The sequence below is a fragment of the Pongo abelii genome, chromosome 6 (assembly GCF_028885655.2).
Source record: "Pongo abelii isolate AG06213 chromosome 6, NHGRI_mPonAbe1-v2.0_pri, whole genome shotgun sequence".
Taxonomy (NCBI): domain Eukaryota; kingdom Metazoa; phylum Chordata; class Mammalia; order Primates; family Hominidae; genus Pongo; species Pongo abelii.
Window position 1 is genome coordinate 127,892,170 of NC_071991.2, and position 24,381 is coordinate 127,916,550.

At 38.5% G+C, this 24,381-nt stretch overlaps 1 protein-coding gene across 2 annotated transcripts in view; it reads right to left on the reverse strand.

The window, feature by feature from the left end:
* Window positions 1-24,381, reverse strand: part of COPG2 (COPI coat complex subunit gamma 2) — a 162,683-nt gene that overhangs the window by 92,688 nt on the left and 45,614 nt on the right. For both annotated transcript variants that reach the window (XM_024249541.3, XM_054560634.2), the window contains exons 6-9: window positions 19,399-19,474; window positions 15,954-16,046; window positions 14,568-14,654; window positions 13,366-13,523 (exon numbers count right to left, since the gene is read on the reverse strand). In XM_024249541.3, coding sequence (XP_024105309.1) covers window positions 13,366-13,523; window positions 14,568-14,654; window positions 15,954-16,046; window positions 19,399-19,474 — 414 coding nt within the window. The remainder of the gene's footprint in view (window positions 1-13,365; window positions 13,524-14,567; window positions 14,655-15,953; window positions 16,047-19,398; window positions 19,475-24,381) is intronic.

Here is a 24,381-nt window from a genome sequence, read left to right on the forward strand (position 1 = left end):
GGATTGACTTGGCGATGCGAGCTCTTTTTTGGTTCCATATGAACTTTAAAGTAGTCTTTTCCAATTCCGTGAAGAAAGTCATTGGTAGCTTGATGGGGATGGCACTGGATCTATAAATTACTTTGGGCAGTATGGCCATTTTCACGATATTGATTCTTCCTACCCATGAGCATGGAATGTTCTTCCATTTGTTTGTATCCTCTTTTATTTCCTTGAGCAGTGGTTTGTAGTTCTCCTTGAAGAGGTCCTTCACATCCCTTGTAAGTTGGATTCCTAGGTATTTTATTCTCTTTGAAGCAATTGTGAATGGGAGTTCACTCATGATTTGGCTCTCTGTTTGTCTGTTATTGGTGTATAAGAATGCTTGTGATTTTTGTACACTGATTTTGTATCCTGAGACTTTGCTGAAGTTGCTTATCAGCTTAAGGAGATTTTGGGCTGAGACAATGGAGTTTTCCAGATATACAATCATGTCATCTGCAAACAGGGACAATTTGACTGCCTCTTTTCCTAATTGAATGCCCTTTATTTCCTTCTCCTGCCTAATTGCCCTGGCCAGAACTTCCAACACTATGTTGAATAGGAGTGGTGAGAGAGGGCATCCCTGTCTTGTGCCAGTTTTCAAAGGGAATGCTTCCAGTTTTTGCCCATTCAGTATGATATTGGCTGTGGGTTTGTCATAGATAGCTCTTATTATTTTGATATACATCCCATCAATACCTAATTTATTGAGAGTTTTTAGCATGAAGCGTTGAATTTTGTCAAAGGCCTTTTCTGCATCTATTGAGATAATCATGTGGTTTTTGTCTTTGGTTCCGTTTATATGCTGGATTACATTTATTGATTTGCATATGTTGAACCAGCCTTGCATCCGAGGGATGAAGCCCAATTGATCATGCTGGATAAGCTTTTTGATGTGCTGCTGGATTCGGTTTGCCAGTATTTTATTGAGGATTTTTGCATCAATGTTCATCAAGGATATTGGTCTAAAATTCTCTTTTTTGGTTGTGTCTCTACCAGGCTTTGATATCAGGATGATGCTGGCCTCATAATATGAGTTAGGGAGGATTCCCTCTTTTTCTATTGATTGGAATAGTTTCAGAAGGAATGGTACCAGCTCCTCCTTGTACCTCTGGTAGAATTCGGCTGTGCATCCATCTGGTCCTGGACTTTTTTTGGTTGGTAAGCTACTGATTATTGCCACAATTTCAGAGCCTGTTATTGGTCTATTCAGAGATTCAACTTCTTCCTGGTTTAGTCTTGGGAAAGTGTACGTGTCGAGGAATGTATCCATTTCTTCTAGATTTTCTAGTTTATTTGCATAGAGGTGTTTGTAGTATTCTCTGATGGTAGTTTGTATTTCTGTGGGATCGGTGGTGATATCCCCTTTATCATTTTTTATTGCATCTATTTGATTCTTCTCTCTTTTCTTCTTTATTAGTCTTGCTAGCGGTCTATCAATTTTGTTGATCTTTTCAAAAAACCAGCTCCTGGATTCATTAATTTTTTGAAGGGTTTTTTGTGTCTCTATTTCCTTCAGTTCTGCTCTGATTTTAGTTATTTCTTGCCTTCTGCTAGCTTTTGAATGTGTTTGCTCTTGCTTTCCTAGTTCTTTTAATTGTGACATTAGGGTGTCAATTTTGGATTCTTTCCTGCTTTCTCTTGTGGGCATTTAGTGCTATAAATTTCCCTCTACACACTGCTTTGAATGTGTCCCAGAGATTCTGGTATGTTGTGTCTTTTTTCTTGTTGGTTTCAAAGAACATCTTTATTTCTGCCTTCACTTCGTTATGTAGCCAGTAGTCATTCAGGAGCAGGTTGTTCAGTTTCCACGTAGTTGAGCAGTTTTGAGTGAGTTTCTTAGTCCTGAGTTCTAGTTTGATTGCACTGTGGTCTGAGAGACAGTTTGTTACAATTTCTGTTCTTTTACATTTGCTGAGGTGTGCTTTACTTCCAACTCTGTGGTCCATTTTGGAATAGGTGTGGTGTGGTGCTGAAAAAAATGTATATTCTGTTGATTTGGGGTGGAGAGTTCTGTAGATGTCTATTAGATCCGCTTGGTGCAGAGCTGAGTTCAATTCCTGGGTATCCTTGTTGACTTTCTGTCTCATTGATCTGTCTAATGTTGACAGTGGGGTGTTAAAATCTCCCATTATTATTGTGTGGGAGTCTAAGTCTCTTTGTAGGTCTCTAAGGACTTGCTTTATGAATCTGGGTGCTCCTGTATTGGGTGCATATATATTTAGGACAGTTAACTCTTCTTGTTGAATTGATCCCTTTACCATTATGTAATGGCCTTCTTTGTCTCTTTTCATCTTTGTTGGTTTAAAGTCTGTTTCATCAGAGACTAGGATTGCAACCCCTGCCTTTTTTTTGTTTTCCATTTGCTTGGTACATCTTCCTCCATCCCTTTATTTTGAGCCTATGTGTGTCTCTGCACGTGAGATGCGTCTCCTGAACACTGCACACTGATGGGTCTTGACTCTTTATCCAATTTGCCAGTCTGTGTCTTTTTAATTGGCGCATTTAGCCCATTTACATTTAAAGTTAATATTGTTATGTGTGTATTTGGTCCTGTCATTATGATGTTAGCTGGTTATTTTGCTCGTTAGTTGATGCAGTTTCTTCCTAGCCTTGATGGTCTTTACATTTTGGCATGTTTTTGCAGTGGCTGGTACCAGTTGTTCCTTTCCATGTTTAGTGCTTCCTTCAGGAGCTCTTTTAGGGCAGGCCTGGTGGTGACAAAATCTCTCAGCATTTGCTTGTCTGTAAAGGATTTTATTTCTCCTTCACTTATGAAGCTTAGTTTGGCTGGATATGAAATTCTGGGTTGAAAATTCTTTTCTTTAAGAATGTTGAATATTGGCCCCCACTCTCTTCTGGCTTGTAGAGTTTCTGCTGAGAGATCCACTGTTATATGATGGGCTTCCCTTTGTGGGTAACCCGACCTTTCTCTCTGGCTGCCCTTAACATTTTTGCCTTCATTTCAACTTTGGTGAATCTGACAATTATGTGTCTTGGAGTTGCTCTTCTCGAGGAGTATCTTTGTGGCGTTCTCTGTATTTCCTGAATCTGAATGTTGGCCTGCCTTGCTAGATTGGGGAAGTTCTCCTGGATAATATCCTGCAGAGTGTTTTCCAACTTGGTTCCATTCTCCCCGTCATTTTCAGGTACACCAATCAGATGTAGATTTGGTCTTTTCACACAGTCCCATATTTCTTGGAGGCTTTGTTCATTTGCTTTTATTCTTTTTTCTCTAAACTTCCCTTCTCGCTTCATTTCATTCATTTCGTGTTCCATCACTGATACCCTTTCTTCCAGTTGATCACATCAGCTCCTGAGGCTTCTGCATTCTTCACGTAGTTCTCGAGCCTTGGCTTTCAGCTCCATTAGCTCCTTTAAGGACTTCCCTGCATTGGTTATTCTAGTTATCCATTCGTCTAATTTTTTTTCAAAGTTTTTAACTTCTTTGCCATTGGTTTCAATTTCCTTCTGCAGCTCACAGTAGTTTGATTGTCTGAAGCCTTCTTCTCTCAGCTTGTCAAAGTCATTTTCTGTCCAGCTTTGTTCCGTTGCTGGTGAGGAGCTGCGTTCCTCTGGAGGAGGAGAGGTGCCCTGCTTTTTAGAGTTTCCAGTTTTTCTGCTCTGTTTTTTCCCCATCTTTGTGGTTTTATCTACTTTTGGTCTTTGACGATGGTGACGTACAGAAGGGTTTTTGGTGTGGATGGCCTTTCTGTTTGTTAGTTTTCCTTCTAACAGACAGGACCCTCAGCTGCAGGTCTGTTGGAGTTTGCTAGAGGTCCACTCCAGACCCTGTTTGCCTGGGTAGCAGCAGCGGTGGCTGTAGAACAGCGGATCTTGGTGAACCGCAAATGCTGCTGCCTGATCAATCCTCTGGAAGTTTTGTCTCAGAGGAGTACCCAGCCGTGTGAGGTGTCAGTCTGCCCCTACTGGGGGGTGCCTCCCAGTTAGGCTGCTCGGGGGTCAAGGACCCACTTGAGGAGGCAGTCTGCCCGTTCTCAGATCTCCAGCTGCGTGCTGGGAGAACCACTACTCTCTTCAAAGCTGTCAGACAGGGACATTTAAGTCTGCAGAGGTTACTGCTGTCTTTTTGTTTGTCTATGCCCTGCCCCCAGAGGTGGAGCCTACAGAGGCAGGCAGGCCTCCTTGAGCTGTGGTGGGCTCCACCCAGTTCGAGCTTCCCAGCTGCTTTGTTTACCTAATCAAGCTTGGGCAATGGCAGGCGCCCCTCCCCCAGCCTTGCTGCCACCTTGCAGTTTGATCTCAGACTGCTGTGCTAGCAATCAGCGAGACTCCGTGGGCGTAGGACCCTCCGAGCCAGGTGCGGGATAGAATCTCCTGGTGCGCCGTTTTATAAGCCCGTTGGAAAAGCGCAGTATTAGGGTGGGAGTGACCTGATTTTCCAGGTGCTGTCTGTCACCCCTTTCTTTGACTAGGAAAGGGAACTCCCTGACCCCTTGCACTTCCCGAGTGAGGCAATGCCTTGCCCTGCTTCAGCTCACGCACGGTGTGCTGCATCCACTGTCCTGCACCCACTGTCTGGCACCCCCTAGTGAGATGAACCCGGTACCTCAGATGGAAATGCAGAAATCATCTGTCTTCTGCGTCGCTCAGGCTGGGAGCTGTAGACCGGAGCTGTTCCTATTCAGCCATCTTCGCTCCACCCCCTCCTTATCAATTTTCAATCAACTTTTCCTCACTCCATTTTCTTTGACATTTTGAAAGCTTTACATTCAATTTACGTTCTTTATATAATTAAATATTATATTAGCTATATCTATAATATTACAATAAAGTTTTATATTATTACCATATTTTCCTCCCATACAAGATGACAACACACATACACAGCATACTTTTACTTCCATCTAATACCACCTTCCTTTTTTTACTTTTGTTGAGACAAAGTCTCGCTCTGTTGCCCAGGCTGGAGTATAGTGGCACAGTCTCAGCTCACTGCAACCTCTGCCTCCTGGTTTCAAGCAATTCTCCTGCTCAGCCTCCTGAATAGCTGGGATTACAGGCACACACCATCACACCCAGCTAATTTTTGTATTTTCAGTAGAGACGGGGGTTTCACCATATTTGCCAGGCTGGTCTCGAACTCCTGACCTCAAGTGATCCTCCTGCCTCGGCCTCCCAAAGTGCTGGGACTACAGCTGTGAGCCACTGCACCCGGCCAACCACTTTCCTTTTTTTTTTTTAAAGCCTACAGCATCCAGTGTTACCAGACAGTCTCGCATCCAAGTACTAACCAGGCCCAACCTTGCTTAGCTTCCAAGATCAGATGAAACCTGGCTTGTTTAAGGTGGTATGGCCATAAACTAATACCATCTTCTACACCATTATTTATCATGTTGTCATCCTCTGGAATTTTAGAGCTTGTTACTAATTTAAAAAAAATTATTTTTAAACATCAGTTCAGAATTATCAACTTTTCTACCCCAAATAAGAACCATCCAGCTAAGACACTCTCAAACCCCTGACCTGCAAAAATTATATGGAAAAATAAATATTTACTATTCCTTTAATCTGGTGTTACACATGACAGTATGAAAATCATACGTGAATTACTACAAAATTAATGTGCTCCTACCTCAGAGATAATCATTATACTAACTTTCAATAACATAGGTTAGTTGTGCCTATGTTAAGTCTAAAATAAACATAAATGGAACTATATAAAATGTATTCATTTGTGTATGACTTCTTGGTGAGATGTATTTATGTGATTATATTTAACAGTAATTGTTCATTTCCATTATTGTATACTATTTGACTATATGAATATACCACAATTTATTTTTTGATTCTAGCACTGATAGACATTTGGACTGCTTCCATTTTGTGGCAATCTGGGCATGGTGGCTCACGCCTGTAATCCCAGCACTTTGGGAGGCCGAGGCAGGTGGATCACCTGAGGTCAGGAGTTCAAGACCAGCCTGGCAAACATGGTCACACTCCGTCTCTACTAAAAATACAAAAAATTAGCAGGGCTTGGTGGCGCATGCCTGCAATACCAGCTGCTGGGGAGACTGAGGCAGGAGAATCACTTGAACCTGGGAGGCAGAGGTTGCAGTAAGCCAAGATGGCACCATTACACTCTGGCCTGGGCAACAGGAGCAAAACTCAGTCTCAAAAAAAAAAAAAAAAATTTTGCGGCAATTATGAATAACAGTACTGTAGGCATCTTGTACAGTTGATCCTCGAACAACATGGGGTTAACAATGCCAATCCCCATGTAGCTGCAAATTCACATGTAACTTTTGACTCCCCCAAAACATCACTAATAACCTACTATTAATCATCTTGTTGATAACAAAAATAGTTCATTAACACGTTTTATGTTATATGTAATATATATTGTATTCTTACAATAAAGTAAGCTAGAGAAAAGAAAATATTAAGAAAATCATAAGGAAGAGAAGATATAACTATTCATTAAGTGAAAGTCGATCATCATAAAGGTCTTCATCCTCATCATCTTACATTGAGTAGGATGGCATGGAAGAGGAGGTCTTGATGTCTCAAGGGTGGCAGAGGTGGAAGAAAATCCATGTGTAAGTGGACCCATGCAGTTCAAACCCATGTTGTTCAAGGATCTCAACTGTATGTCTTTTAACACACAAATGTATGCATTTCTGTTTGGTTATTTATAAGAAGCCAATTGGGATTGTAATTAGGGGTTTGTGGAATTTATAGGTCAATTTAAGAAGATGTATCTTTACAACATTGAATATTCCATAAATGTTATATACCTCATTTACTTAGGTCATACTTTAATATTGTGTAATTTTCTGTGTAGAAATATACACAAATTTTAGTAGATACATTCCCAAGGATTTGATTTCAATATAATTATAAATTGTACCATCTTTTTGATGGGTTGCTGGAATAAGAAATAAAACGACTTTGGATATTGACCAGCAACACTGGTAAATTTACATATGAGCTCTAATAGATAATGTACAGGTTATTTTGCATTTCCTATATATACAGCCATATTGTCTCCAAATACAGTGTTACGTCCTCCTTTCAAATTTTTAGATATTTTATTTTCTTCACTTATTGCACAAAGTAAGGCTTCTAGCAAAATACTATTTAAAAAATAAAAATAGCAGGCATTTTTGTCTCTCTCATCCACAATCTCAAGGGGAAAGCTCTTAATAGTCCACCAATAAGTATAAAGTTTAATGGAGTTTTTTTGTACTGTTGTCAGAATAATCATGTTCCCTTCCAGTCCTGGTGACAGAGATTTCAATCATGAATTGCCATTAAATTTTATCAACTGCTTTTTTCTGCACCCATTAAGGCATTAAGACTCTTCTGTATTTTTAAAATGAGGTATATTATGCTATGTTTTACTGTTAGATCAACCTTATACTACTAGAATAAACCCATACTGGGAAAAATTGGTCATTATTTCTTCATATATCTTTTTTGCTCCATTCTATCATCTTTGCTTCCGGATTCCAATTACATATGTGTTAGGCCACTTGATCTTATCACACAGTTCTTCAAGGCTCTTTATTTTCTTTAATCTGTTTTCTCTCTGTTCTTCAAATTAGCTACTTTCTCTTGCTCTATCTTCAAACTCACTAACTCTCTTTGACTCTCTCATCAGCCATCTCTAATCTGCTGTTAAGTCCATTCAACAAATTATCTGATTCAGTTATTGCACTTGCTGGGGCAGAATGGCCCCCCCAGAGATGTCTATGTCTTCATTCCTAGAACTGATGAATATGTTACGTTACAACATGGCAAAGGAACTGTGCTGATATAATTAAAACTGTCACCTAAACTACCCAGGTAGGTGCAATCTAATCACATGAGCACTTTAAAGCAGATGTGCTGAAAGAGGCGGCAGAAGAAATGTGGCAGAAAGGCAAATCAGAGAGATTCAAAGTGCAGCTCAACACACCATTGCTGGCTCTGACATGTATGAATCAACATGCAAGGGACTCAAGAGAGGCCTTTAGTTGTTCACTGAAAGCATGAGAAGGAATACAGGCAACCTCTAGAGGCACAGACTAACCTCCAGCTGAAAGCCAGCAAGGAAACAGAGACCTACAACCTACAGTCTCAAGGAAATGAATTTGGCCAACGACTTAAACGAGATTGGAAGTGGATTCTTCCTCAAAGCCTCCAGTAAGCAACAGCACTCCACCAACATCTTCACTTTAGCCCCATGAGGCCTGTGTCAGACTTCTAATCTACAGATCTGAGATAATAAATGGATCTTGTTGTAAGCCATTACATTTAATGGTAATTTGTTATGGCAGCAATAAAAAAAACTAACAGATTTTGGTACCTGTAAGTGAAGTGTTACTGCAACAAATACCTCAAATCGTAGAACTGACTGGAATTAGGCACTGGGTGGAAGCTTGGAAGAATTTTGAGGAGCATGATGGAGAAAGCCTAGTTTTGAAGAGACTTATAAGAAATCTGATCTTAACCTCAGCCTCCCAAAGTGCTGGGATGCCTATAGTCCCAGCTACTCAGGAGGCTGAGGCATATGAATGGCTTGAACCCAGGAAGCGGAGGTTGTAGTGAGCTGAGACTGTGCCACTGTACTCCAGCCTGGGCAGCAGAGGAAGACTTTAAAATAAAAAAAGAAAAAAAAAAAAGAAAGAAAGAGAGAGAGAGAGAAAGAAAGAGAAAGAGAAAGAAAGAAAAAGAAAGAAAGAGAGACAGAGAAAGAAAAGAAAAGAAAGGAGGAGAGAAAAGAAAGAGAAGGAAGGAAGGAAGGAGAAAGAAAGATCGATCGATCTGGTTTTTAAGGACACTGCTGATCAGGGCTTATGAACTGCCTACAGAAATCTGGACTTAAAAGACGCTGTAGTGAGGGCTCAGAAGGAAGTGAAAAACATGTTAATGTAAACTTGAGTAAGGTAGATCCTTGTTATTATGTATTGGCAGAGAGTTTAGTGAATTTGTGCCCTGTAGTTATTTGTGAAGCAGAACTTGTAAATGACGAAGTTGGATATTTACTCGAGGAAAATTCCAAAAATGAAGATGTGACCCAGTTTTATCTTGCTGTTTACAGTAAAATGTGAAATGACAAAGTTCACCCATGGAGAGCAACTTTGGCCTGTGCCCCTGAGTTCCAGCCTCCCTGCAATCTTCCCTTCCTGACAGCCTATCCTATGAATTTTAGATTTGCTTAGCTGGCCCCCAAATTACATAATCAATAAACAAATCTCTACTATTTATATCCTCCAGGTTCTACTTCTCTGGTTGAATCCTGACAGAGTATTTTTAAGCTCTAGAATTTCTACTTAGCTCTTTTTGTAGTTTCCATTTCCCCTGTTCATTCATGATAACTATTTACCATTAAAGTCATGGACAAGGCTGGGTGCAGTGGTGCACACCTATAATACCAGCACTTTGGGAGGCTGAGGCAGATTGATTGCTTGAGCTCAGGAGTTTGAGACCAGCCTAGGCAACACTGCGAAACCCCATCTCTACAAAAAGCACAAAAATTAGCCAGGTGTGGTGGTGCATCCCTGTAGTCCCAGCTATTTGGGAGGCTGAGGTGAGAGGATTGCTTGAACGTGGAAGGCAGAGGTTGCAGTGAGCCAGGATCACGCCACTGCAGTCCAGGCTTCACAACAGAGTGAGAGACTCTGTCATAAATAAATAAATAAATAAATAAATAAATAAATAAATAAATAAATAAAGTCATGGACAAATTTATAATAGATGCTACAAAGTTTTTGTTTGCTAATTCCAATGTCTGGATCATATCAGGGTCAGTTTCTATTGATTGCTTTTTCTCTTGGCTACTAGTCACATTTTCCAAATTCTTTGTACTTCTGGTAATTTTTACCATCATTAAACCTTGTAATGATATACTGTAAAGACTCTAGAACTTATGGAGTTTCTTTAGCACGAAGCTTGGCTGGGATCAAACTCCAAACTTTATTTCCTCCATAGTGAGTTGCAGCTGAATTCTCCATTCAGTTCTTTCATCTTACAACTACTGCTTTTGGCAGGTCTCCTAGAGTATTCTCCTATATATATGTAAGTTCAGTTGGTCAGCCAGTGATTTTTGCAGAGCTTAAAATTCATTTTGAGACTCATTCCTTTTATGGCTCCCTCTTTTCCAGGTTTTCCATTCTAAGTTTTCAGTTACTCTTCCAACCTCAAACTGTCTTGACCACTCTGTCCAGAAATACTGTAGCTTTCTGTCATCCTACACTGAGGAATTATAGAATGCCCTCAGGAGAATAGCAAAAAAAAAACACAAATTTCACCCAGTATAGCTTTTGTCTTTCAGGCATCAACTGCTTCCCTCCAGTTTTTGCTTGCTTTTCACCACTCCCCAATATTTTCATACTGTTGTGGGTTATCTTCATTTTGGGAAGGCATAGCTTTGTACTAATGACAAATATTATTTGCAGGAGGATTAAGCTGGCCAAGCTACACCATTATTGGAAGGAGGAAGCTCAACCAAATATTTTTAAATATTCCATTTTATCTTCTCTGTTGACATTTAAGATCTATACGTTTTACAAAGATTTTTGTTAGTTATAATATTCATCCTCAAGAGATTACAACATTCATCCTTATCACAGTGTATCATCAAACAATATACTACTGCATGAATGATACAAAAACTTTACAAATGTCCATTTTTCTCCCTCGTGCCCTTTATACTACTATTTTCATATATTTCACTTCTACATATATATAAGCCCCACAATTTGCTGCTGGTTTTAGTAAAAATTGTATATATTTATAATTTACCTACATATTTACCTTTTAATTTACCTACACATTTACCCTTTCTCTTGTTCTTCATTCCTCCTGAAGATCCAGGCATCCACCTACTATCATTTCTTTTTAGCTGGAAAAACTCCTTTTAGCATCCTTCATGATGCAGGTATGCGGACACAAATCCTTTCGGGTTTTTGTTTCTTCCTGGTTGAAAATGTTTTAATTTCACCTTCATTTGGAAGAATACTTTTAGAGTACAGAACTCTAGATTTTCAGTTATTTGTTTCAACAATTTTAAGATGTCCATTATCCTCTCGTATCCATTTTTCTAATGAGAAGTCAACCATTCTTATTTTTGTTTCCCTGAATCTAATGAATCTAATGTGCCTTTTTTAAAAAAAACGGCAACTTTCAAGCTTTTCTTTGATTCTTTCTCTTTTGGTTTCAAATTTTTACTTGTGATATATATGACTAGGTTATGATTAGGTGTGGCTTTTATTTATCCTACTTGAGTGTCACTGGCCATCTTGGATTCATTTTGGGTTTGTTGTTATTTTTTGAGATGGGGATCTCACTCTGTCACCTGGGTTGGAGTGCAGTGGTGACATCTCAAGTCACTGTAACCTCCGCCTCCCAGCCTCCCATGCTCAACCGATCCTCCCACCTCAGCCTCCTGAGTAGCTGGGACCACAGGCCTGTGTCACCATGCCTGGCTAATTTTTGTATTTTCTTCTGATAGAGATGGGGTTTCGCCATGTTACTCAGGCTTGTCTCGAACTCCTGAGCTCAAGCAATTCACCTGCCTCAGCCTCCCAAAGTGCTAGGATTACAGCCGTGAGCCACCGCACCCAGCCCCTTTCATTCATTTTGGAAAATTCTCATCCATTGATATGATTTGCCTGTGTCCCCATCCAAATCTCATCTTGAATTTCCACGTGTTATCGGAGGGACCAAGTGGGAGGTAATTGAATCATGGGGGCAAGTCCTTCCCGTGCTGTTCTCATGATAGTAAGTCTCATGAGATCTGATGGTTTTAAAAATGGGAGTTTCCCTGCACAAGCGCTCTCTCTCTTTGCCTGCTGCCATCCATTCAAGACGTGACTTGTTCCTCCTTGCCTTCCACCATGATTGTGAGGCTTCCCCAGCCACATGGAATTGTAAGTCCATTAAACTTCTTCCTTTTGTAAATTGCCCAGTCTCGGGTATGTCTTTATCAGCAGCATGAAAACAGACTAACATATCCATTATCTCTTCAAAGATTTATTCTGCTCCATTCTGTTTCCTTTCCTTCTGAGACTCGTTACACAAGTATTAGGCTTTTTGATATATTCCCTAGGCTTCAGACGTTCTATTCTTTTATTTTATTTTCTTATTTTTCTCCCTATGCTTCAGTTTGGACAATTTCTATTGACTTGTCTTTAAGTTCTCTAATCTTTTTTCCACTGTGTCCAATCTGCTATTAAGTGCTTCAAATAAATTTTTATTTTTGATATTGTATTTCTTGGTTCAAGATTTTTTTTTCTAGTTTCTATTTATCTATTGAATTCCTTACCCATTTACACATTTTGTCCATCTTTTCCACTCTTTAGTGGAAAGACGTAATTTACAAAAGTTACAAAAGTTCACTTTACAAAACTCCTTTGGTGTTCACTTTACAAAAGTTGTTTAGAAGTCACTGCCTAGTAATTTCTAAAGTCACTGCCTCCTAATTTCTGTATGTGGGTCATCTGTAAGTCAGCTTCTACTGACTGTTTTTTTTCCTTTTGTTTATGGGTTACATGTCCCTGCCTCTTTGTGTTTTTTGATTGTTTGCTAGACACTGCTTATAAAGGTGCAGTAGAGACTGATGTAAATAATACTTATCATTAGAAAAGTGCTTTTCATTTTTAGCAGCTAAAGTTGATCTGGGTCAGGACTTTGCTGCAGCTTTAATTAAATTCAGTTATCTGCTGTTTACAAATGATCTAAGGAACAGATCAGGCTTCCCCTTTCAGCAGGGCATTAGTAGTAGTGGCAGATTCTAGAGATCTTTCTCTGTGTTACACCTCAGTTTCCCAGGCCACATAAGAAATCTTTGTTTTAGAGCTCAGCCATAAGCCTTCAGGCTGCAGAAGGGGTCTTCTTTGCTCCCTAGATCTATGCCCAGCTTACTATACCTCAAAAGATCTCTCTTTCCTGCCCTTCCCTAGCCTTCAAAAGACTGCTAAAGTATATCTGGTCACATCTTATGTGCCTCAGACTTGCGGAATGATCTTGGGCAAATCACTAAATGCAGTACTTCAACATTCTCTTTTATAAAAATAAAAGGGATAGATAGGATAATTCTTAATGTCCCTGCCAACTTTCATATTTAATTATCTATATATCTTATGATCAATGCATACATTTTTTGTTCAATATCAGTTTGTTAATGTGCTATTAATAATTAAGTACATATACAAGAGCATACATTAAGGTTAAAAAAAAGTGTGACTTGAAATTCCATAATTTTTAAAAAAAATTGAAAAACATCGAAGTCATCTGTAAAGTCAGCACTGCCCTAAAAAAATTCATAAAGGAAATAAACTGTAAGGTATATTAACTTTGCAAATGGAAAACAACCCAGTTTTAGGTGAAGACACTTACCCATCCTCAGTTTCTTTTAGTAAGCGACTGGCAATTCGGATCAGCATGCAGTAAGCAAACTGTGACTTGAGACCAGATTTAGTAAACTTATTCAACATCTTGGAAACAGCAAGTCGATCATTCTTTCTAAGGTGATACAGGACTCCCAATGCATGGTACTAAAGAACATGAAAAAGAAGGTAGCACACGGATTAGAAAGACGTCAAAATATTTACACAAAAATAGAATTACATGGAACTAGATTAAAGATTTCTTTAAAATACCCAGGTCACATGTAAACAAATATTTTTTTCACACTGAACTAAACACAGGCAAGACTAAAAAGATTAAACATTTCTAATTTACCCCCCAGAAGCTGTCAATTCAGACTGGCAGGTATAAGTGAGGTGACATACAATCTGAAGATGGCTTTAGCAGGCTCAACACTGGCTCACACATCCTCAGTACACACGCTCTCAAGTCCAGGGCTTTACTGGTGCTATATGTCTCTACGAGTGGCTTTACATCATCTGTGGCCACCTTAGTAATTAAAGGATTAATCTCCTAAAGCAGGCTACAAGAGTGTCATTATCTTGACACTTCGTATAAAAACACATGATCAGAGTCAGGAGAACGAGAGTGTTTCCCAAGGGAAAAATGACTACTCTGTTTCCTAATAACTGAATATGCTACCATAGAAGTTATAAACAACAAAAGGGCATAAACACCCTCTCAAATAAAATGGGGTACTTTACATACAATTCCCAGTGAAGAATTTAATCTTGTTCCTCTTAAGAATAACCTAATAAATATCAAAAGAAGCTCTTTTTTGACAAAATGGTTTCAAAGTTTCATGAAGTAAAAGCTGCTCTGTATGATTTTTATAATGCCTATAATCAAGGCCTCAGAACTTGGAATTATCTTTTTACACAAATTATTTTTCAAATAAAAGACTGCAATGAGCATCTCAATCTACTACTGAATATAACAATCTTTCCCAAATATTCCTACAAAGGGTCATCTAGCTTCTATGAAACACTTGAAGGGCAGTATTCAAATGGCAGTAATCATAATTAGTAAGATTCCTACTTCAGAATACGTACTAGTAGCTGCTTAATTTGCGTGTAGTTAATGTTTATGTAGGGAATCAATACACTGCCCCTACAATACAGGTTTAAAGAATGCTGATCCTGAGACAAGCTAATGTGATTCAATGACAGTACCTGGACCATAATATTATCACTTGATGCAGCTTCTTGGGCTTCATTGATCCAGCGCTTAACCACATCATAGCTTATCTTCATCATGTGCTAAATACAGAAAAAAAAATGCGAATAAATAATGCATGGTCACTAGAAGCTTAGAAACATGAGTTAGTTTTCTTTGAAAATCACAGACATTTCCCAAGAGGAAGAAAACTATGTAGCTCTTGGTCTATTTTGTGTCTCTACTCCTGGAGCAACTGATAAACCAGAAGTATTTTCTCCCATACCTGTTACAAAGGTGAGTATATGTAAGCTAGGAGAGGTGTGTAAAAGGAAGTAATCAAAGAGGAAGAACAGGATGGGGATGGACAGTCAACAGAATGGTGTTTAAATAACGTTATCATAACAAGCTTTACTTCCAGGAAACTCCCCTGGAAGAAAGAGAGTACTAGTATATTCTCTGCTATAAAACTCAGCCAATTATATTCCAGAATCAGGAACTCTTGTATTTAGATGTCTTACACATTCACACATAGGTAACTGATGTTAATCAAATGCAATGTGATAGGTTTTAATGTATAAATTGTGTTCTGCTGAAAAACAGAAAGAAAAATATATTACTAAAAAAAGACCACTTCCTGGGAGGAAATTCAGAAGTGGGACAGGAAACTTTGGATTGAAGGATACACGTAGACAAAGGGCACCAGAAAAAGCAGAGGACGAAGAGACAAGTAGTAGAAGTCATAAAGGCAGGTCATAAAGAAGATATTAAATGAAAGAAAATGGCCCTAGGTTTCTTCCCTGTCCCATACCCCACACTTACCCCTCTTTTATTATGTGTACAACATAACTTTCAGATTTCCAAAACCTTTCAAACATACAAAAATTTTATGTTTTTAATTGCTCAATGATCCTATAGATCAGCAATCTCCAACCATTTTGGCATTAGGGATTGGTTTTACAGAAGACAATTTTCCCATGGACAGAGGGCAGGGGGATAGTTTTTGGATGAAACTGTTCCACCTCAGATCATTAGGCATTAGATTCTCATATGAGGCCGGCAACGTAGATCCCTGCATGCGCAACTCACAATAGGGTTTGAACTCCTATGAGAATCTAACACTGCTGCTGGTCTGGCAGGAGGCGGAGCTCAGGCAGTAATGCTCGCTTGCCTGCCACTCACCATCTGCTGTGCAGCCCAGTTCCTAACAGGCCACAGACCAGTACTGGTCTGAAGCCCTGGGGTGGGGACCCCTGCTCTAAATAAAACACACTTGGATAAAGTAATAGAGGTGTATACATATTTTTAACTGTTTCATTTGTGAGAGAATCATAGTGATACTTTGCTTTCGCAACTCAAAACTGTATCATGCTTAAGAACTAGGAAGCTGCTTGTTCACTTACCAGGGAAGACACCAGTGCTGAACTGGATACACTGGAAACTTTATCCACAATGGCCTGCTTCATGTATCTTTCAATGGCTTGCAACATTGTTCCCTAATAACATTCAAAAAGAAAACATTGTTAAGGAAAAACAAGTTTATGCAAAATTACTCTTATGCTTCAAAATAATTTTCAAAAACCAATCTTATATTTGTTTCTGTGCAAATATTTAGAATGCACTAAAAGGATGATAATATAGTAATAATATCCCAAAGGGCAGAACCCAAACAACGAAGTTGAAGCTTTAAGAAAGAATATTTAAGATTATATATAAAGAAGAATAACTGTTCAACAATGAAATAAACTGTCTCAAAATGGAGAATCTCAGTTTGGAAGAAATACACAAGTAGAGGCTGAACCCATCAGGAAAGTTATAAAGAAATTCCTATATGGAGATGAAGCCTGCTTTTGAAGTTATGAAGATTCCTCTACGTGAAGCGCACATATTATATACAGATCCCAGAGAGTCCTAGAAATCAAATGTAATCCCTGATTATCTGAGATACATAAAGAATTAAATGTGTAGTGTACTACTATAGTGAGCCCTCAACATAAAATCCTCTGGAAATACAGTTCTTTTTAACTTTAACTGGGAAAAAGCACTGGGAAGGTGGTAGCAGATAAAGATGAGTAAAAAGACTGAGAACAATATTCAGATGAAAAAAAGAGTTTTATTGCTAGCACTAGCATGGTCAAGTCTCACGCTGCTACCAATGTAATACAAAAAATAAAAAACAATCACAACAGAACAACAATGCACCAAAAAATATTAAAGCATTTCTATTACTCCTTCTAGGATCCAGATTTATCAGATGTATAATTTGGTCCTGCTCAACCTTTACAACTTAAGAAGGTTACAAACACCTAAAATATACCCAAGCATGGGTATATAGCTATTATTCAATTTGCTTGGTAATGCCTGGCCTACCCTTCCTACTCAGAGTTCCCAGAAAGAGACAGCCTAACATACTACATGATCTCATCCCTCCAGATATAACGAACTGTATCAATGTTAAACACCTGACTCAGACACAGGTGGATACAAGCTACTGGCCTATTGCTGGCTGATCAGATTCTCTCTCTTAAATGTTTCAACAAGAGGGCCTGTGTCTAGTACATGATGGATCACCACAGTGAATAGCCTGGCCAACATGGTGAAACCCTGTTTCTACTAAAAATACAAAAATTAGCTGGGCATCGGCCTGGTTTTAGAAAATATTTCATAGGGAAGTTGAAGATCTGGAAATTTATTCCTTTAAAACTCTCCTCAGACAGATTTGAGGATATTGCCTGGGTATTCCTTGCAGTCTTACCATACACTAGGAAAATCTTCATTTACCCCACTTGAAAGACTTCTTAATATAGGCATATCCAAACTCCAATGTCCCTGACTATCCATTATTTTGAGACACCAAAGCAAATGTCCTAGGAAATAAGGAGGAAGACTTCTTGTTCTCGGAATAGAAGTGAGTTATGAGAGAAGTCAAAAAGGATGGCTCCAAGTTGGTGCAGTGTGAAGGTCATGGATACGGTCCTTGGCTTTGCAGTTCTAGAAGTGGATTTTGTCAGTTCTCACAAAGGCATTCATGCTTTGTCACATTAAATCAAACTCATAAGAAGTTATGTACATAACAGAATGCCAGTGCATTCTTTTATACTTATAGCCACCAAGTGAACTGGATTATCGCTCCTGTTGGGGAAATCTTATCTGGGAAGATCAATTATAATCACAAAGTTACATGAGGAATGTGGATCTTGAGCATGGCTATTGTCAATAAGCTGATGAGCAGGTGCTCACTGCCTGGCATATAATAGGAGCTCAGTAATTATGGAATGAATGCACTTCATCTATATCTTCATTATAGATGCTAAAGGGGAAGTTTAAGATTCTGATAGGCCACCCCAACATGTTTTTTGATCAGGTAGATTTTTCCTTTTTCCTCAAGTTATACTCTTAAATGGCTATATCATGTAGATATTAAATCCAATAAAATTTCATGTCAGGGAATTATATAATTGCAACAGCTAAGTTTTATCTACCATCTCTGAGCCTAGAAGATAGGACTGTCCATTTATAAAAGAGATTGGAGATTGCTTTCTTGTGCCCTGTAGAAGTAGTGATGGTGGTAGCGGCTGAATGATCTGTATTTCACAATACTATTTGGTGGCCAAGAGTGTACTGCATACAAAGAATGACACTGGGTGACCTTCAGTGCTGGTGCTTTCCTAGAGGTGGGACACCCTGATTAGGGAGGTGCTGAGCCACCTGTGGGCCAGCCAGCGGTTGTGGACTGTACTGTGGTGAGGAGGAACAATGAATTTCCCCCACTCCTTAGATCCCCCTTAGGAGATAATACTTGATATTGCTTTTAAGGATACACAAAAAGACAAGCCTTTTCAAATTTTAAAATCATTAAGGATGACTTGCCAAAAAATTTGGATAAGTTTTATCTTGAAGCCAGAAGACATTGTCTCCTCAAGGCTTTTTCTGGCTCTAGGATAAGCTATTGAGATACGAGGAAAAGATGCCAGGCTGAGGAGTTTCATTTAGTATTTTAACAATAATAAAAAAGACATACAAAATCCAAACATTTCTTTTTACAATTCAGATATATATATTTTTTCCAAGTGCAAAATACCCTATGAACTGCATCATTTGCTGTTTATTGTTGATTGTTTAGGAGATGCTTACTATATTGGCAGCAGCGGAAGGCAGATATAGATACAGTATTTTGAGATTTCTTCTGCATTTTAACAAAAAGCCTCCCACATGGTGATGATTATTCTGAAACTTGAGTTCAGCTCACACAGAAGAATAAAGTTTTCAGTTTGTTCAAACTGGTACCAAAAAAAAAATTAGCCAGGTGTGGTGGTGGGTGCCTGAAATCCCAGCTACTCAGGAGGCTGAGGCAGGAGAATTACTTGAACCCAGGAGGCGGAGGTTGCAGTGAGCCAAGATCATGCCACTGCACTCCGGCCTGGGCGAAAGCACGAGACTCCAACTCAAAAAAGAAAAAAAATCTGCTGTTGAATTCTTAAAGCTGCCCAATTTCTTGCCATGGTGTCTACCTATAAGCCTCATCTCAAATTCTGAGAGATTTGTGTCCTATAATAAAGCCTTTTAAGATAAATTTGAATGGGTTTTTGTTTCCTGCAAGCAATGTACCCTCACTACAACAGTTCAAGAGGGCAAATAAAGAGAGAAAATGGACTAACATAAATAAATTAAAAGAAAAAAATCTGAAGAAAAAAGAAAGCCTGGAGCCACAAAAGCCTTTCTGGTGATCATGTTTCTCTTATACTGAAAATTCACAAAGTCAGACTAGGAAATCCTACTAAATCTACGTGGCCACCTGCAGATAAACATAGTGTTCCATTTGATAACTCAGTGAAACACAGAACTTACATCGGTGATTCTGCAGAGAGCTCTGATGGCCGGGCCTCGGTATACATCCTCTTTTCCAGTCATGTCTTTAGTCAGACTAAGAAAAATCAAATTGGTTAACATAAGATCAATTAAAATCTCTCCCGTGGAGTTCACCCCTAGCCAATTTCCAATTGTCCCATAATTATCTTAATGCAGCTACTAATTCAACAAATATTTATGGAGCATATTGTTTGTATATGTGCTAAGACTACTGAGTAGAAGACTGTTCTAATTCAAGAATAAAGCAATGAGCAAAATTAGTAAAAAGCAAAAAGTCCTTTGCCTTCATGGAACTTACCATTCTAGGAGGAAGAAAGATAATCACGTAAACAAAACAACCCCTTCCCCATAATTTTAGATACTGATAATTGGCATAAAAAATAGACTAAGGACAATGGTATAAAGAGTCCTAGTCTGACATACCCCCAAATCCTAAAATTTCATCAGACTAGACATAACTTTTTAAAATAAGTTAACAAAAATAATTAACTCATGAGGTATCTCTCTTTGGCATGGTTTTCTAAAATTATCAATGGCTTCAGACCTTTCTGCTGAGCTTCAAAAACAGGCAGAGGTGTGAACTGAGCTACAAAATTCCATGTCCATGCTTTAAAGAGGTTTTTAACCTTTTACCCTCCCCTCTTTAGCTCCCCATGCATTTATACTACCGCTATCAATCTCTCCACTTCCTCAGCTCCTCTCACATAATCCAAAATGACCTACAACTCTGACTTCTTCCATCAGGAAACCAAGAGGAAGAAGTTTTGACTGATAGTCCTTCATTTCTTTTTCAATTGAAAAAGTAATTTGGCTGGGTGTGGTGGCTCATGTCTGTAATCCCAGCACTTTGGGAGGTCAAGGGGGGAGGATCACTTGAGCTCAGGAGTGTAAGACCAGCCTGGGAAACATGGCTAAACCCCGCCTCTACAGATAATACAAAAATTAGACTGGTGTGGTGGGGTGTGCCTGTAGTCTCGGCTACTTGGGAGGTTGAGGTGGGAGGACTGCTTGAACCCAGGAGGCAGAGGTTGCAGTGAGCTGAGATGGCACCACTGTACGCCAACCTGGGTGACAGAGTGAGACCCTGTCTCAAAAAAAAAAAAAAAAAGACATTTTTTTGGAAGTGTCCTGCACTTAAAAAATTTTGTAGTGTGGGTGTTTTTCCCTGATGCACTCTTTCTGGCTCTGTCAGATGCAAGCTTGGTTTTCCGGATTTCCAAGAGGATCTATGAACTAGATTCTACTGTCAGCAATGGGGAGCCCTGAACAATACACTCATTCAGTAATTTAAGTGCCAAGGACTATGAATTTTCCTCTGAGCATAGCTTTAGTTGAAATCATAGGTTTTCATCATTAGATTTTAAAAATATTCTGTAATTTCAATTTTTACTTATATACTGGCCCAAAAGTTGAGGTTTTCTTTTTATTTTTCCATTTTGACATATCTGGGTACTATCTGTTCATTTTCTTCTCAAAATAAATGTATCATTTGATTGTATTGTAATGACAGAATAAGTCTCTACTATATTTCCGCATTCTAGAAATAACAGGTTTTCAGGGGCTGAATGCAGAATAATTTGTTAAGTGTTCCATGAATACTTGTAAAGATGACTTTTCTATTATAAAGGTAAGATTTTCATAAGAATTAATTAATCTGTATCAAGTATATTATTCATATCTTTTTTACCCTTAGGTTTTTCCTTCTTTTTAAAACAAGGGCTGATACTATTTTGTTTCTATTTACATTTTTTGTGATTTTTGGCTTATGTACTTTGGTGTTACATTAATAAATAATTCATGATAGTTCCCCCTCATTTTGGATAAAGTACCTCATTCTTGTCTCATTCAAAACTTTTTGCATTTAATTCAATTTTCTAATTATTAATACATTCACCCAAGGTTCCTTTCATTAGTGTTTGCCTTATATACTTTCACCCCTCCTTTTACATTCAAATTTTGCTTTGCCTTGTTTTATATACATCACAATATGTAGCATACAGTTAGTTGTATTTTATTTTTAAACTAATCTGTATTTTCTTTTAATAGGCAATGTCTGGTGTTAATTCTGTCAATTTGTTTTGTGTTACATCTCTATTTTTAGTACTTTCTTTGTTTCCTATAAGGCAGTGTTATCCAACAGAACTTTTTTCAATGATGGAAAATGTTCCATCATTCAATATGGTAGCCACAAGCTAAATATGTCTAATGAGCACTTGAAATATAGCTAGTGTGACTAATGAACTGAATTTTTAATTTTACAAAAGTTCAATTAATGTTCGCTATAACAGCCATATGTATCTAATGGCTATCTTACTGGACAATACAGATGTAAGAGTGTCTTTTGTTTTCCTAAGTGAGTGTGTTTTCTCCTGAAATATGGGAGATTTACATTCTAGTTCTTTTTGTCGCTGCCATAAAACTTTAGATAAAAGAGTTAAGCTATGAAAGCAAAAAAATTAATGCACATAAGCTTTCTCCTCTCTCATCTGCCCTCCCGTGTATCTCTAAATTTTTGTTAGTATTATTCTTTTTGTATTACCATGGATTATAACATTTATATTCTATCTTTAATCATAATTTCTATAGTAGTTTAACCCTACTTCTATAATTGAATAAATTCAATGCTCACTGGTAATTCATTTCCTGTAGCCCCTCTATTACAGAATTCACTCTTTTGATTTAATATAACTTCAATGCTTAATTTTATTTTTCAAGAAAAGCTCACAGGTGTTATGGTCCCTGAATTCTTTCCAGTGTGGAAGTCTGCTTGTTGTCCCTGTACTTGAATGACAATTCGCTTAGCTGTATCATTCTTGTATCACATGTTCTGTTTCTTAAAACTTTGCAGACACTGTCCCCATTCTTTTCTGACACTGAAAACTGCCATGAATGGCTGAAGTTGGACTTAGTTTTTCTCACTTTTAAATGACTAGCTTTTTCTGCCAGAAGTCTTAAAAATTACTTGTTTCTCTCCACAGTACAAGTTAACCAAGATGTATGTTAGTGTCAGTCATTCTGTTACAATTTTTGTTGGAATACAGTATGCTATTTTAATATGTAGATTTATTTTAATATGTAGCTATGTTTTTAAAAGTTCTCTTTTTTAATGTTTTATCTATAAATAGGGTTACTACTTCAGCAATGTCAAAAGTTTTGCCCTCTCATCTGTATTAAATTGCTTACATTTTTTTCTTTCAGTTCAGCATTTCAATGAGTGTCTGTTAAGTGTCAGACACTGTTCCAGACACTTAGTATACTTTAGCAAGCAAAAGACACAAAGACTCCTGCCCTCAACAAGCATACATTCTGACAGGGAACAATCTAGTAAATATTTCAGGCTTTGCAGGCTATATGACTACCCCACAACCACTTGATTTGGTTGCTGTAACATAAAAGCAGCCATACCCAATACATACACAACCCTCTGGCCCATAGAGTGGAGCTGGGTGCCACAGGGATTATTCCCAACCCTTGAAACCTAAAAGTTTGCCTGATTAAATTTAAAAATTGTCTGGTGCTAGTGACTCTTTTCTTTCTCTCATTGTCTCCCTTTCTGAATGGGAATGTATATAATCGTTATTCTATGCCTGTCCCACCACAGTATTTTAGCAGCACATAACTTGTTTGCTAGTTTCACAGGTCCATAGATAAAGAGGAATTCTGTCTTGGGATGAATCATACCCAGAAACTCACCTATACTGGAGTTAGATGATTAGATGATGAGATTTGGGAGTTTTGAGTTATAATATTTAATGAGATTTTAGACCTGAGTTAATGCAATGGGTTTAGATTTTGGAAGATTTTTACAATATGGTGAATGTGTTTTGCATGTAGGATGGATGTGAATCTTTAGGGACCAGACGGAAGCCTGTGGTAAGCTAAATAGCAGCCCCCAAAGACATCAAAGTCCTACTCCCTAGATCCTTAAATGCACCTTATATGGCAAAAGGTACTTTGCAGATGTGATTAAGTTAAAGACACTGAGATGGGGAAATTATATTGAATTATTTGGGTGAGTCCTAAATGTAATCACAAGTGTCCCCATAAGAGCAAGGCAGAGGGAGATTTGACACAGGAAGCATATGTGACAACGAATCAAGAGACTGGAATGATGGGAAGGGGGAGTTAGGATTCAAGGAATGCAGATAGTCTCAAGAAGCTAAAAAAGGCAAGAAAACAGATTTTGCCCTAGAGCCTGCAGAAGGAACCTGCTCTGCCTATACTTCTGACATCAAACTGGTGAAACTGATTTTAGACTTCTAGTCTCCAGAACTGTAAAAGAATTTGTGTTGTTTTAGGCCACTAGATTTGTTAAGTTACTAAGTTTGTGGTAACTTGTTCCAGCAGCACTGGGAAATCAATGCACAGGAATGGCACATTTATTCTGTAAATATTTTAGACTTTACAGGTTATATGATCTCCTCACAACTACTCAATTCTGTAGCTGCAGCACAAAGGCAGTTATACACAATACACTAAGAAATAGTGTGGCTGTGTTCCAACAAAACTTTATTTACAGCTGGGCAACAGTGCTCACGCCTGTAATCCCAGCATTTTGGGAGGCCAAGGCAGGCGGATCACTTGAGGTCAGGGGTTCAAGACCAGCCTGACCAACGTGGTGAAACCTCGTCTCTACTAAAAATACAAAAAACTGGCCAGACGCGGTGGCTCACACCTGTAATCCCAGCACTTTGGGAGGCCGAAGCGGGTGTATCACAAGGTCAGGAGTTCGCGACCAGCCTGGCCAACTAAAAATACAAAAAATTAGCTGGGTGTGGCAGCGCACACCTGTAATCCCAGCTACTCGGGAGGCTGAGGTGGGAGAATCACTGGAACCCAGGAGATGGCGGTTGCAGGGAGCCAAGATCATGCTACTATACTCCACCCTGGGAGACAGAGCAAGACTCCATCTCAAAAAAAAAAAAAAAAAAAGACAACAAAAAAACTTTATTTACATGGTTT